At 39.2% G+C, this 14,196-nt stretch overlaps 1 protein-coding gene across 2 annotated transcripts in view; it reads left to right on the top strand.

The window, feature by feature from the left end:
• The window catches only part of GRIA4 (glutamate ionotropic receptor AMPA type subunit 4), a 381,681-nt gene that overhangs the window by 312,286 nt on the left and 55,199 nt on the right, over window positions 1-14,196 (top strand). For both annotated transcript variants that reach the window (XM_006262481.4, XM_006262480.4), the window contains exon 13: window positions 5,687-5,934. In XM_006262481.4, coding sequence (XP_006262543.1) covers window positions 5,687-5,934 — 248 coding nt within the window. The remainder of the gene's footprint in view (window positions 1-5,686; window positions 5,935-14,196) is intronic.

Below are 14,196 nucleotides of genomic sequence, written 5' to 3'. Positions count from 1 at the left end.
GTATTATAAAGAGTGAGAAAAAAAAAAGAACATTTCGTACCACTTTGGGACTTATTGCTATTGGTAACAGTTTAGTAATGATTGGCATCTCACTAAAAAAGGACAGTGACTTATGATCTATATGTCAGAAACTCTAACTGGGTTTGCAGGATGCCTTACTGCTGTTTGAACAACAAAAGAAAAAAAAACACATATTTTTAAAGTAAAATTTAAAGCTCCTTTGGATGCTGTTAAGCCCCATTTTCAGAGCAACGTGCTTCAAAGACAGAAAGCCAAATTCCAGTTATTCTTGAAGAGATAGGACCTATATTAAAAGCAACACAGACTGTCCTATTAAGTATGATAATTTTGAATCACTTCTGTTTTGATCATACTTTAGTATGGAAAATGTATTGATTTTCTGTTTGGTTTTCCTTCTAGTTTGGTATTTACATATTGAATGGTAACACTAAAAATTAATGAGCTGAGAATTAAGGGGTTGGTGTTCTTTTAGAGACAGTACTCTTGTGTAGAGTGTGACTTCTTTCATTTATCTGTTCCCTGTCTTCTGCCTTCTAGAAAAAGAATCTAAAGCATGATTTTAAAAAAATAGTTACCCTTTCTAATCAGTTGGATTCTGATTTCCTGTGACAAAATAATATGTTTTCATTGTTTATTGCATGTTTTAGTTTTTAAGCAGACAAACCTTTATTTTATTTTTTGCTTTATGAAGAAGCTACAGTATGGTTGTTAAAACTTCACAAATGATCGGAAGTGGAAGTAGGTGGGACAATTTCAGCATTCTTGAGGTGATGTCTGATTAACCACTGCTATTCTTTGATTTTAAGCTGGTATACCTGAAATTGGTAGCATTACACCAGTGTAAAATTGGAAAAATAGACTAGTGAATCAGAAACAGATTCTACTTCCAGTAATGATGGTATAGATATAAAGTAACCCCATACTTACCATACCATATGGTAGTGCAATTGAAATCAGGGTTAAAAGAACAGGACCTCATTCTGTCAATGTGACTAGCTCTATAGGTAATTGTGATCATTTGATTTGCTTACTTCTCAGTATTTTTTTTCCCATGAAGGGTAAAAAGATTCATAGGTACAAAGTGAAAACAGCAAAGAGATTCACATGATATCTCCAATAGACAATGGTGGCTAAATTCTCCTCGTTAGCAAATCTTGACAAATATTCTAACACTGGGGATGTTTACATGTTTCCTATGCAGCTTGTATCTTGTTGGTGTCCAAGTTAATTTCTAATTACCACAACAGCCATCCAGTAATTAGTACAGATAAGGGCTTTAGGGAGGTTTTTGTTTTGCTTTGTTTTCTACAGAAATTCAGCACCAAACTTTTTAAACCAATTTAATTTAAGTAAATCCTCACAGCTCTAATTGTAGATTTTCCTGTGAATTCTATTAAATTCTACCTATTCTGCCTACCATAGAACAAGGTGCAAGGTGGTTTAGTGTTCTTAGTTCCCAATGAGGTCAGTGGGACTTGAGGACTTGCTTCAGCAGTGCTCTATTCAGAAAAATATTTAGGGCTTATCTATATGTGCATTAATGAGCTTTCCTAATGCACATTACATTTAGTACATCCAATGTGAAGTACTAAATAAATGTGCATTAGGCTGCCCTAATGCACAGTAATGCAAGCGCATACTTTTGAAGTGATGCTTAATGTGCAGTCCCCTATTTTATTGTACATTAGCATAATAGCATGGTTTTTAACACAACACTTTAATGTGCAGTAAAATAGTAACCCCACTACACATCAAAGCACATGTGTAAACGTGCCCTTAGGCATGTATGCAGGTCTCATTGACTTAAGGTGAAACATATGCTTGTGTAATTAATGTGAATGGTGCCTTAGACTGTTCTGTGCTTCTAAGGAGTACATAATATCTTTCAGAATCAAGCCCAAAAATATAGTTCTGCTTCAGTTTAAATTTTTACTGCTTCAAATGAGAGCTGGATCAAGAGTATGACCAACTTCTACCTTCATTAAAAAGAGTTTTCTCCTTCCACACTGAAGAGGAGATTGCTCATAGGTGCTTCTAAATAACTCAATGTTAGGTTCAGCTGCCATGTTTTAGGAGTTGTTCATTCACTAGGTTTGACTAGAGGCATCCATATTATTAATGGATAGAGCTATTGAATGTGAATAGCAAGCATGTGAAGCTTGAATCTTGACAACAATCTCAACACCATGGGTTCCAAGAAAAATCCACCTTTTTTTCTTTCTTTCTCAAGATATAATATTTACAAGTGACACTTTAATCTATTTATGAGCATTCTTATTTGTAATTATGCTGAGGGAGAGTATCAGCAGCACATGGGGTACCCTCAAGGCTACTGCCAGCAGCACCTGTAAAGAGACACTTGGATTCCCTGTGAGAAAACATCAAGACGGGTTTGATGAGAACAACCAGGGGATCCAATAGTTGATTGATTGCAAGCCCAAAGCCTTTTGTGCCTTGCAAAACAATACCAACTCTAAGGAAAAGAAATTGAATCTCCAACAAGCCAAGACAGAGGTCCAAATGAGGATCCACAATATGAAGAAAAAATTATGAAAAGACAAGGATAAGGAGATTCAACATCTTGCTGACACCCACAGTTTCTTCAGTGCCGCCAAAGCCATCTCTGGTATGAGCACTCAAAGACCCAACACCTTTGTAACCTAAGGATGGAGGAGACCTGATCAAGGAAAGAGGAGCCATAAATGCCTGTTAGGAGCATTTTAAAGACCTTCTCAATTGAGACTTTGTTTCTGACAAGAGTATTTTCAACTCCATCCCACAACATCCAGAGAAGATCTCAGAATCTCTCCAACCTTTGATGAGGTGAGGAAAGCCATCAAGCAGATGAAGAACAACAAGGCATCTGGAACAGATGGAATCCCCACTGAAATCTTTAACCAGGAAGGAGAAGAGGTCACATCACTGCTTCATGCCCTCATCTTAAAGATCTGGAATGATGAAGAGATCCCAGACAACCTCAAAGATGCCATGATTGTGACAATCTTCAAGAAAAAAGACAAGTCTGACTGCAGAATTGCCTTGCTGTCCACCCTAGAAAGATCATTGTGAGAACCCTCCTGAACCACCACCTTCCACTTGCTGAAAAGTTCCTCCCAGAATCTATAGCATGAGTTTAGGGCATCAGAGGCACCACTGACATGATCTTCACAGTACACCAGCTGCAGGACAAATGCTGGGAACAACATAAGCCTCTCTACCTGGCCTTCTTTGATCTCATTAAAGGTTTTGAATGTCAGCTGAGAAATGTTGTGGGGGATCCTTCTGAAGTATGAATGCCCACTAGAATTTGACGCCATTCTTTGCTTGCTCCATGACAGAATGCGAGCAGTGATTCTCAGTAATGGATCTATCACAGATCCCTTTGGCTGCATCCAGATGAGCATGGGTGTTTGTTTCTTCAGGGACACTGCTACTTGTCCCTGGGGAGCGACTCGTGCTACACATTTTCTGCTGTATGGCAAGCTACTATGGGTGGGGTAGGGGCGGCTGGGGCCAGGAACTTTGCTGTCCCCAGCAGCCTTACTTGGGGTCCCTGGGGTCTCCCAGGGCTGCAGCCACAGCAAAAAGCCTGGCCAGCAGCCAGAGCATGGCTCTGACTGGCCAGACTCTGGTTCTGGGGAGCGCGCACTGCCGCCATGTATGTTACCTTGTTTTTTTCAGCGTGAGTTTTTTTGACCCTGGGATCTCCTGCAGTCAAAAAAAACCCCATGTGCAGTGCGTAGTGCTACAGGTGGGTCTGTGGTGCCACATAGCACACATCCATGCTTGTCTGGACACAGCCTTTGAGGTTAAAATAGGAGTTAAGCAAGGCTGTGTTACCACTCCAACAGTCTTCTCAATATTCTTTGCCACAATGCTGCATCTGACCACCAACAAGCTTCCTGCCAAAGCAGAGCTAAACTACCAAATGGATGGTAAGCTAATTAACCTCAGCTGACTCTGAGCCAAAACCAAGACTACCCTGACCTCAATCATTGGACTCCAGTACAGTGATGATGCTGTAATGTGTGCTTCAGCAATCATCGACGTCTTTACGAAGGCATTCAAGAAGATGGGACTGACACTTAACATTCAGAAGACTAAGGTCTTCCACCAACAAGCTCCTAATGGACAGTCCTCAGCTCTGGTGATCCAGACCCACAATGAGACTCTGGAGAACCGTGAGTATTTCCTGTACCTCAGAAACCATTTCTCGCAGAAGGCTAACATTGACAAAGAAATCCAACATCGCTTCAGATGTGCAAGTGCAGCCTTTTGATGTCTAAAGAAACAGGTATTCAAACATTGTGACATCAGATCCAAAACCAAGCTTATAGTTTATCAAGCAGTCATGAGCCTCACCATGCTGCATGGAACAGAGACATAGACAACACACAAAAGACATGTAAAGTTGTGGGAGAAATACCATCAGTGTTTCCTGTGGAAGATCGTCCAAATTCAGTGGGAAGATAGATGCACCAACTTTAGCAACACCACAAGTACTGAGGCAATGATCATCTGACTTTAATGAGGACATTTAATGACTTTAATGTCATTGGCCCAACCTATCATCCAGATGTTTGATTCCAGACTCCTGAAGCAAGTTTATTTTCCCAGCTCAGCCAAGGCATACGCTCAAGAGGGAAGAGAAAGAGCTTCAGGGACATCCTTAAGGCCAACTTAAAACAGCAGTGTCAACTTGTGGGAAACTATCACCCAGAACCTCCCCAAATGGAGGAAGAGTCTGTCATAGGGATCTCAGTACATTGAAACCTAACAACAACAGGAGATGGAAAAGCAGGAGTGGCAGAACCAGCATGTCGCAGACCAAATCAAGAATCCAGCACTACCCACCCCACACAGAAACGCATGTCCAAGCTGCATTCAAGTCTGTTGATCCTGGATAGGCATCACAGCCATCTTTGGACACACAGATAAGACAGTCATCCTCAACTGTGAGGGATTGCCAAAGAAAAGACTCACTGGTGAGACAGATCTGCATAATGAGCTATACATTTCTATTTTAGGGCCATGGAATTAAAATCTTGAAATGATAGGATATAAGACCCTCTAGGATAAGGGTCACTAACTCCACAACTCTGTCACCCACAGCATAGACCATATTTTTAAAAGCAAATCTAAAAAATATTTGGTTTGTCTGAATCTATTGCTTATATTATATATTGTATGTTATATCACAGAGTGCCTACTCAGCTGTTACTAAACCAGAACATTCAAGAGAGTTTGAAGAGAGCGTGAAACCTAAGTAAGACTTCAGGGTTCAATCCAGTATTTGTGGATGAGCTGTTTTGCCCAGCTAGTTTATTAGGGGCATGTATTAGTGACATAATTTCCTTAACACTGTAACAATGTAAACTGACTGTGGTAGCTGAAAATTCAGGGCAAAGCCTATAATTATTTTATTAAGGTTCCCAGAGGCCACTAGAAGCTTTACATTAATGCTTGTTGTTATATTACTATTGTTATTTTTTGTTTCTTTTAAGTAAGCTGAGCAGCTAAAGGAAATCTCATATCAAGGTAAAATTAACTAAACATCAGTGACCTGAAGGATAAAATTTAAGTAATTTTCTCTTATGAGTTGTGACATGCTTGATGCTTTGACATTTTTGGTGCATGTATCTAATTTTTTTTTAATCTTTTCCAGAGATCAAAAATTGCAGTATATGAAAAGATGTGGACCTACATGAAATCTGCAGAGCCATCAGTGTTCACCCGGACTACAGCCGAGGGAGTAGCCCGTGTCCGTAAATCCAAGGGCAAGTTTGCCTTCCTCCTGGAGTCCACCATGAACGAATACATTGAACAGCGAAAACCTTGTGACACCATGAAAGTGGGAGGAAATCTGGATTCGAAAGGCTATGGAGTAGCTACACCGAAGGGTTCTCCATTAAGGTGGGTGGAATAATATAACAATAATAATATGTGTTGTTATAGTATTCCACCTTCCCTGATGCCCCTGATATAGTTCTTTTTGTGTTCTGTGTGAACATGGTATGTTCCTTTTTTTTAACTCCATTTCATATTCACAGTCAACAAAAGGTAATGGTTTCTATTTGCAAAGCAGATTCATTTGCTGTAGTTGATATATCTATCAAGGCCATATAAAAACCAAACTGGCTGAACACTAGTTACTGTAAGTCAGTCTAAAAAAAAGATAATGTCAGCTGTCTTATCTCATCAGCTTTTTTTCACCAAATTTAGCTCTATCTTTCACAACATAGGTAACAATCCTACATTTTTGGGGTTCTCTTTCATTTATTTGTTTTTGGTTATTGACACTTGGTGCTCATTTCCAGATAGGTAGCTGCTTGTTTCACCAGCACCAGGGTTTAATTTATTAAAAGCACTTTCTCATTTAAGGGAAAAAAACCCTAACATTTGTGCTTCTAGCATTGTTCATTTCAGCAGTGCCTTCAAACTTTCCAATCTAGTAACAAGGGCAATCTGAAATTAGAAGATTAAATTAATTGAAAATGACAGAAACATTATATCAGATGTATTCAGTCAATTAGGAGAACGTTTAGTTCTCAGGGGGCACATCTATACACGATACTTATGTGAAGCAATAAACTCTGGTACAGTTCATGCTGGAGTTTATTGCTCTCACGCACAGCACCTTCACGTGCACCCATGATTGTAGCACATTGAGCCGGGATGGCACAGCATCAGCTGGCAGAGGGTCCCAGGAGTTAGCCTGCCAGCCCGGAGCTGCTCCCCTCTGGCTTAGTGTGTGGCAGGGGGCTGGCTGGGGCCCAAGGATGCTACAGTTTGGAGCTAGCTGGCAGGCAAGCCCTCATTGTAGCACCCTTATGCCCCAGCCAGCCCCGGTCACCATCTACACATGCATTGTAGTGGAGTAAATAGCTCTGTTGTAGAATAGTACTTGTGCTGGGCAGTACTATCCTACAGTAGAGTTAACTAGTTCACTGCAGCCTAATAGCACCACTCATGTAGCCAATTAAGCAACTGTAGTAAGTGTCTCATGCAGATGCACCCAGGAAGAACCTCATTTTTTTATATTTTAATAAACGTGGAGATACTGGATCTGTGTTAAATTTGCTATTTGCCAAATTTTATGCTATTGTCTTAAAGAATAGAAAATATGCCTTTTACCTTTGGTAGATTTGACAATTTTTTCAAAGCAAAAGAGCAACCTGCAGAATTCAAAAATATTATTGAATTCCTGTAGCCATGAGGTGTATATTGTATGTAGCACAGAAAGTTAAGGAACAATACAGTTACTAGGTCTGTTGGTCTTAGCCTGAATGTTACTCACTTCATCACCTGGTTACTGTTACAACAAGTTCTGATGATACAGGTACATGTAAAAAATTAGGTGGGCTGAAAGTAAGAGCAACAAAAGGAGATGGGCACATAATAAGAAAAGTGTAGGCAAGAAATGGCACTAAAGAAGAGGCAGTAGAAAAGGGAGGCACTTGCCTCCGTGCATTATTTCCAGGGTATAAGGAAAAATATCATCATTAATGTAAAGATAACAGGTTTGAGTCTTAGTTCAGTTGTTTTGCAAAGGTGCTGTACCAATAGCTTTTTGGGTTTTGCTGATGTAAAACAGAAGAGATTAGGGTTCATTTTTGTCCAACCTAAAAGAAACTAGCAGTCTAATGAGAAATGTGCGATGAAGATTGTCAGGACATAGAAGTAGCCCCAGTATAATCAGGCTAGCTGTTTTGGTGACTGAATCTGGATTTTGCCCCCTTTCGATTTCAGCCAGATTAGAAAGTTTGAACGTTTACAACTAAATAAAATAGTGACAGAAATAGGTAACGGGAAGATAGAACTGCCAATTTAGGAAAACTTTTTATTGAAGTTAAAAGCCAGCAGTCAAGAGAAAAAAGCAAGTTCATTGTGTGTATTTCTGGACTGCATAAACCAGAATGTGTATTTTACATGACTTGACTTTTGCAGGCCCTACACCAAAGCTTAAGCAAACCTGTTAGAGAACATCTTAGCTGCTTTCATGTATTTTTCCGTTGTAAAGCATTTGCCCTGGGTGTATTCTGCAGCGCTTTTTAGTCAACGTCACTCTCCTCTGGACAAAATCTACCACCTACCAATAGTCTGTCAGTTATAATAAGCAATAGCCTTTTTCCATTTGGCAGGTCAGACAGGGAACAGCAGTTGGAACAAAGGGGGACAAGTAAGTTAAGCATAACAGAAGAAGGAAGGGAGGCTTGGAAGAAAGAAAAAAAAAACAGAGAGAAAGTGTTTCAGTGTGTGTGTATAATGAGCTCACACAAAGACTAAGCAAGTAGCAAAAACTGCATAAAGGGAATGTGATCAACAGTGTTTTCTAAGTTTCATCTCAAAACATATCAAACAAAATTCCTACCCATCATGGAACTCACACGAAATCTCATTCCAAGCTGTCTCAAATGGCTGTTGAAGTATCCATAGTTTTCCTAAGTCTTTCTTCATATGTATGAGGCTGCTTGTCTTCCTGCTGAAGCCATTTCATTCCACTTCATTCCTTCCCTTACCCCAGTGATAAAGCCTCAAGCAACAAATCAGTGCCACTCCACCACTGGAAAACATCAAGCAATTCATTTAGTGCTATAGAAAAAATAAACTAGCAGGAGCTCCCATTCAAAATACCCCCATCCATATAATTTATTAATATACTAGAAGTTGACTGAAGAGAGGAAAACTTTCCTCAGGAATATTTATTTGTATGCAAGGTGAATTTTGAATTAAAATATTGTTGGCCCTCTTTTGTTTTCCTATGTGTACCCAATACTTGCATACATTTTTACCAAAAAATTGATTTTTTTCTTGCATGCTTCAATATGCCTAAAACATCTGATAAATTATCAAATTTGTAGTTTTCACTGTTGCTTTCATGTCATATTGTATTGGTTCTGTTCTCTGATTGGATGACTTACATTTTCACTCATTGCACAAATGATTGCAAATATTGAACATGCAGTTTGAAACTCACAAAGGGTTTACTAGAGAAGCTAGGTATGTTATTTAGTTAGAGGTTATAACTTGCAGTAGGAAATCCAAATTGTGTATTTTATTTAATATTCATAAACAGAATAATCTTCAGACCAAAGTTGAAGTAATTGACAAATAATTCTGAGTAATGAACAAATATGAACATTTTATAGTCTGTTCCTAGCCAGAAAGCAGATGAATTTATTCAGATAAATTACTCACTGCAAATTAGCATCTTTATAACAGCTTTAAAGTATAAGGCATTTGGGGACAGATCCTTCTCCTACTTATACTATTTAAATTAGGCATTAGCCTAATATCATGCTAATGCAATTTATTAGGACAATCATACCATCTATCTCCACCTTTGCATTGCAGAAAGGAATATCATCTATCTCCTTGTTACATAGTCTCAAGGTGCAAGGTATGCACTCTATGGGATTCCCTACTCTCACATTAATGGGATCAGCTATTCATTGTAGAAAAAATATTCATATTCATTTTGCTAATGATGATGAAATCCTTCTGTTGGGTTGATTCATGGACTGCTTCTTCTGTTGTGTATGGATCTTGAGCAGGACAGTGGATTTCAATTTTTGTGGGCTTCAGATCAGTACTCTGGTAGTGTTCAACCAGTAATTAGTGGTTAATTATAATGCCTCTGCTTCTAGTGGCACATTATAACATATGTATATCAATGAACTGAGAAGAGTGGGAAGCACCTGATTATGTTTCATTTATGCCAACCAGGCAGCAGCATCCTACTCATCAGGTATTTTTCCTTTCTTTCTTTTCAATGATATCCTTTTATACAGAGAGGGTGCATCTACACATGAAATTAAGGCAAAGCAATAAACTCTGAAGGAGTTCATGCCAGAGTCAACTGCTCCTGGTCTATACATGTACAGCAATTTGAGCTGGAGCAGAGCAAATCCCTGGCTGGCTGGACTGACCGAGCACAATTTAAATCCTGGTCACCATCTACACGTATTTCAGTGCAGTAAAGTACTCTGCCATGAGATAGCACTGCCCCCAACAGTGCTATTTTATGGGAGAATTAGTTAGTTTACTGTGCTCTAATACTGGCGCATGTGTAGACTGTGATGCTTTGCTGTGGAACTAATTAGTCAACTCTGCAAAAAAGCGCACATGTAGATGCACTCAGAATGTGGTAAAAGACTCTCATATTTGAAAGTAATAGAAGAATATGACATCAGAAAATCAGTGTTTGCTAACAGGAACCACATACTTAACACCACTATTTAATTTCCTAGCATAGTGGGTGTCTGTCCAATACTAGTGTGTGGTAGCTGTTGACAAATGCTGACTTTTTAATAGCAACTACTGTTCTTTGTCTCTCATATGTTCTGTGTTCAGCAATGGTTAGCAGAATGCTGTTGCCATTTGATTCCTCAATGAGGTAAATATGATAGTATCACAACACATTCTTTTGGCCAGACTTTCCACCATTTAGGAAAGTCGCTGCTACTGTTGTGCATTTGGTTTTCCATAGGCTATACTTTGTATTTCTGGAGTAACAATCGTTGACAAAACAACATTTCACCATTGCTCTGAGCTATGATGTCTGTTGCTTATCTCAGACCTGCCTCCTGACTCTAATGGGAAGAAATAATTCTCAGCCATTAAAACTTCTTGGCAAAATTTACAATATTTTTGTATTGAACAGCACAGAAACTGTGGGCTGCTCAAAAATACTAGGTCTTGCCTAGCCATACATTCCTGTATTTTACAGATAGCACAAACATACATGAGAATAGTATAACTGCTGTTCGGCTATTTTGTAATGAAACAGAAAATGGGTTTTGCACTGACAATAATAGTGAACTAAATACTTTTATCCAGAAACTATACCATGAAGATCCTTGATGAAAAGAAACAGTGAAATATTAATTGTAAAAGAGCAAAAAGTGTTTGCATTCTTGTGGTTATTATAGATACTTTATTGACACCTTAGGCTTGGGCAGTCATGGGCTGCCTATACATAAGTTCAGGGGAAGGGGAGGGCTGTTTTAAGTAGAGCAGTTCCTGGACAGCTGTTCTAATTAAAACAGCTCACCATCACATGTATTAAGCCCCTGTGCATTTCAAGATAGCTGAAGGATGCTTTATCTAAAGCTCATTCAATGGGGTTTTAGATAAAGTGTCCCCACAGCCATTTTGAAATGCGTGGGGGCTTAGTACACGTGACAGCGAGGCGACACCAGAGCGTTCTAATTAAAATGCAGAGCAGATTCGATTAATGGAGTCAGCTGTAACGTGAACGAGCATGTCTATAGGCAGCCCATTGTAGGGAATGCAGTTAAGCAAAAGCTGGAGAGATGCTGAGCACTTGCTGACACGCCTTAACTCCCACTGAGTAAGTACCACAGTATCAAGTATACCCTAATAATACAAAACTGTTGTTCATAGCATGTATTTTCACATTCTGAGGAACAAATGTGGTCAATGTAATGCAGATTGGACATAGTCCCAAAGTTTTATTACATTGTTGCTATTATTATAATTATGTAATATTACTGTCTAGTTTTTGTTACCCGGAGCTATCTTTTTCCTCCTTCATGTACACATAACTGCAATTTGATTTCAGAAGGAGTGGCTTGTATCCTAGGGTAAGAAAAGAATGGGGCCCCAGGGTCAGAAGTACCTGGCTCTTCTTGATGTAACAAATGGTGATACAAACTGACACTTCATGGCAGTTAAGTGCCAGTACTGTATGTATCATTTATAATATTTCCTTGACTTACCTGTGCATGTGTGTGGAAGTAGTGCAGTGTTCAAATGCCTCCCCTCTCTGATGTGAAATATAACTTTTTGCTGATACAGGCAATTGGTAGTAAGTGTAAAAGCAATCTTAACACTTGAACAGGACAGCTGTGGATTTTAGCTTCTGCTTTCTGCAAAGGAGGACAGGACCAGGAATGCTAAAAGCACCTTAACTCTGTTAAGGTCCAGGGGGTTTTGTGCTTTGTAGGAACAACTGAGTCCAGCCAGGCCAAAATATTTACCATAAAGGAGTTGGCATCTTTATTTAAATGGAGGCTGGATGGGAGTTTGGATGGGAGAAAGTCTGCTTTGGATAGAAATCCTGTGTGCAGACACTCAGGTTTTGAAGCACACTATCCTGGCCTGGATGCCTTGGGAAAGCTGTTTTGTCTCCCCTGTGACATTGTTGCTGTTAGTCATTGCCTTCGATGGCCATTCTTTCACCACTTAACTTCTATGTTGTATTACAGTTGACAAAAATTTACCTCTGACTCTATGGTATTTCCCCCAGATAATCTTCTATGTGTTGCCTTAGGTAAAAATGTAAGATGCAAGGTTAACTGACTGTGTATACACTTGGGCCTACACTGCTCTTTGTTCTTGTACACAGCTCCTGTTGCCATGAAATCACTGAGGAAATAAGTGTAAATCTAATGGTACAGTTAGTTTCTTGTTCTTTTTACCAAATTCTGTCCTCTGATGTTTTCAGGTGCCTGGGTGAGGGCATCTGATAGCAGGATGAACCTCAGTGAGTGTTGAGGTCATTATTCAACTTATACATATGTTTGGATGTTGCCTGGTTATCTTCTACCACCAGTTCCAAACATCAGTGAACTAATGATTCACAACAGACTGAATGAGAAAGAATCAGGTCCATTGTCGATAGTCAAGTTATGTAATGTTTACCATGTGCCTAGTTCAGACTACTTCAAAACAGGTGCCCCAGTTATATTGTGCACTTGAATTGAGCAGTAGCAGTAATTATCATGATATGAAGTGACAGGATCTAAACTGCTTCTAACTAGATTTGGCCCTTGTGGCAGTATTCAGCTTTTTGCAAGCATGTTTGTTTTGGCCAAAAAGACAGCTTTCATACAAAGAATTCTCTGCAACAACCTAACCCTGCACCCAGTAAGTTGATAGTTAACCTTCCATTGCTATCATTAGCGGTAGCAACCTCGCATGTGGGATTTGGATCAAGTCCCACAGGGTGAGCTTATCAAAGGAGTTCCCTCTGATTGATTTTCTATTAGAATGGAAACGTGTGAAATACTAGCAAAAATCACATTCTCTTTGTCCTCCAAAACAGTGAACAATTACAGTGGAGGTCTTCTCTTAGTAAAGCACATTGAGTTTATAGACCTTTGATACAGAAATTACCCATCAGTGTAGGTAACATATTTTTCCATTGAAAATTACCTTGTGTGTTTTTTTATACAAATAAGACTTCCCTTCACACAAAGAGATATACAATATTTTAATAAACTGTAAGTAATAAGGGAAGAGGTGCTGGATGTGACCAGCTAATTAATTTATTAACCCGAAGATGTTTTACTAAAGAGGGCTTTTTTCCACTAGTATATTTTTCCAGTTTTTGTACCATAAAACAATCACAAACATGAACTCCCTATTGATTGATTATATATTATTATAAAGCTAAATGATTCATTAAATCCATATATAGTATAGCTTATGCTGCAGTTTTTTTTTCAGGAAGTTGTGGAGTTTATTACTTTTTATTTACAGAGCATACATGATGTAGCTCATAGGCACCTGGGTATTGTATATTGTACCCCTTGGAAGCTTTTTATTTCTATAGATGAACAGTAATAAGTATAATGAAGGCACAGCCAGGCTGGTACATACAGCTGAGATACAATCTTCTGGCAAGGGAAAAAGGGATCAAAATGGATTTAAAAAATACCCAAGGTGGATTGAAAAAAGAGACTGAGGTGCTATAATGGTACATTTTGTAATGCTTTAACTTGTAGGTGTATGGCCCATGGTAGAATCCAGAACATTTTATTGCATGGTTAGGTTCCCTATTCAATGTAGGGGCCCCACAAATACAGCACACTGCACGAGGAGCCGCCTAAAGCTGACTTTTAGGGAAATACAGAAAACCGGTGTATTGCTAAGACATCTTAACACTACTGGGGGTGGCTTCCCACCATTCCGTATCCACTGTCCTGAAGAGGGCTGCCTGATGCCCTTTCATTCAAAAACCAACCAGGGATCACCCTTTTCTTTCAAATCCTGCAGCAGCAAGAAAGGGTGGTTGTGCTGCAGCTTTTGCCCCTTTCCCCCTGCCATTGTTTCACAGGCAGAGCAATGAAAGCATTACTATTAAAGGGGTTTCAGGTTTTACTTCTTAAGAGAAACCACTTAGAAAGCTTTCATACTGATGCATCCTCC

The sequence above is a fragment of the Alligator mississippiensis genome, chromosome 1 (assembly GCF_030867095.1).
Source record: "Alligator mississippiensis isolate rAllMis1 chromosome 1, rAllMis1, whole genome shotgun sequence".
In the NCBI taxonomy this organism is placed as follows: Eukaryota; Metazoa; Chordata; order Crocodylia; family Alligatoridae; genus Alligator; species Alligator mississippiensis.
Note: the sequence above shows the minus strand (reverse complement) of the source record. Positions and strands in the feature narration are given on the sequence as shown.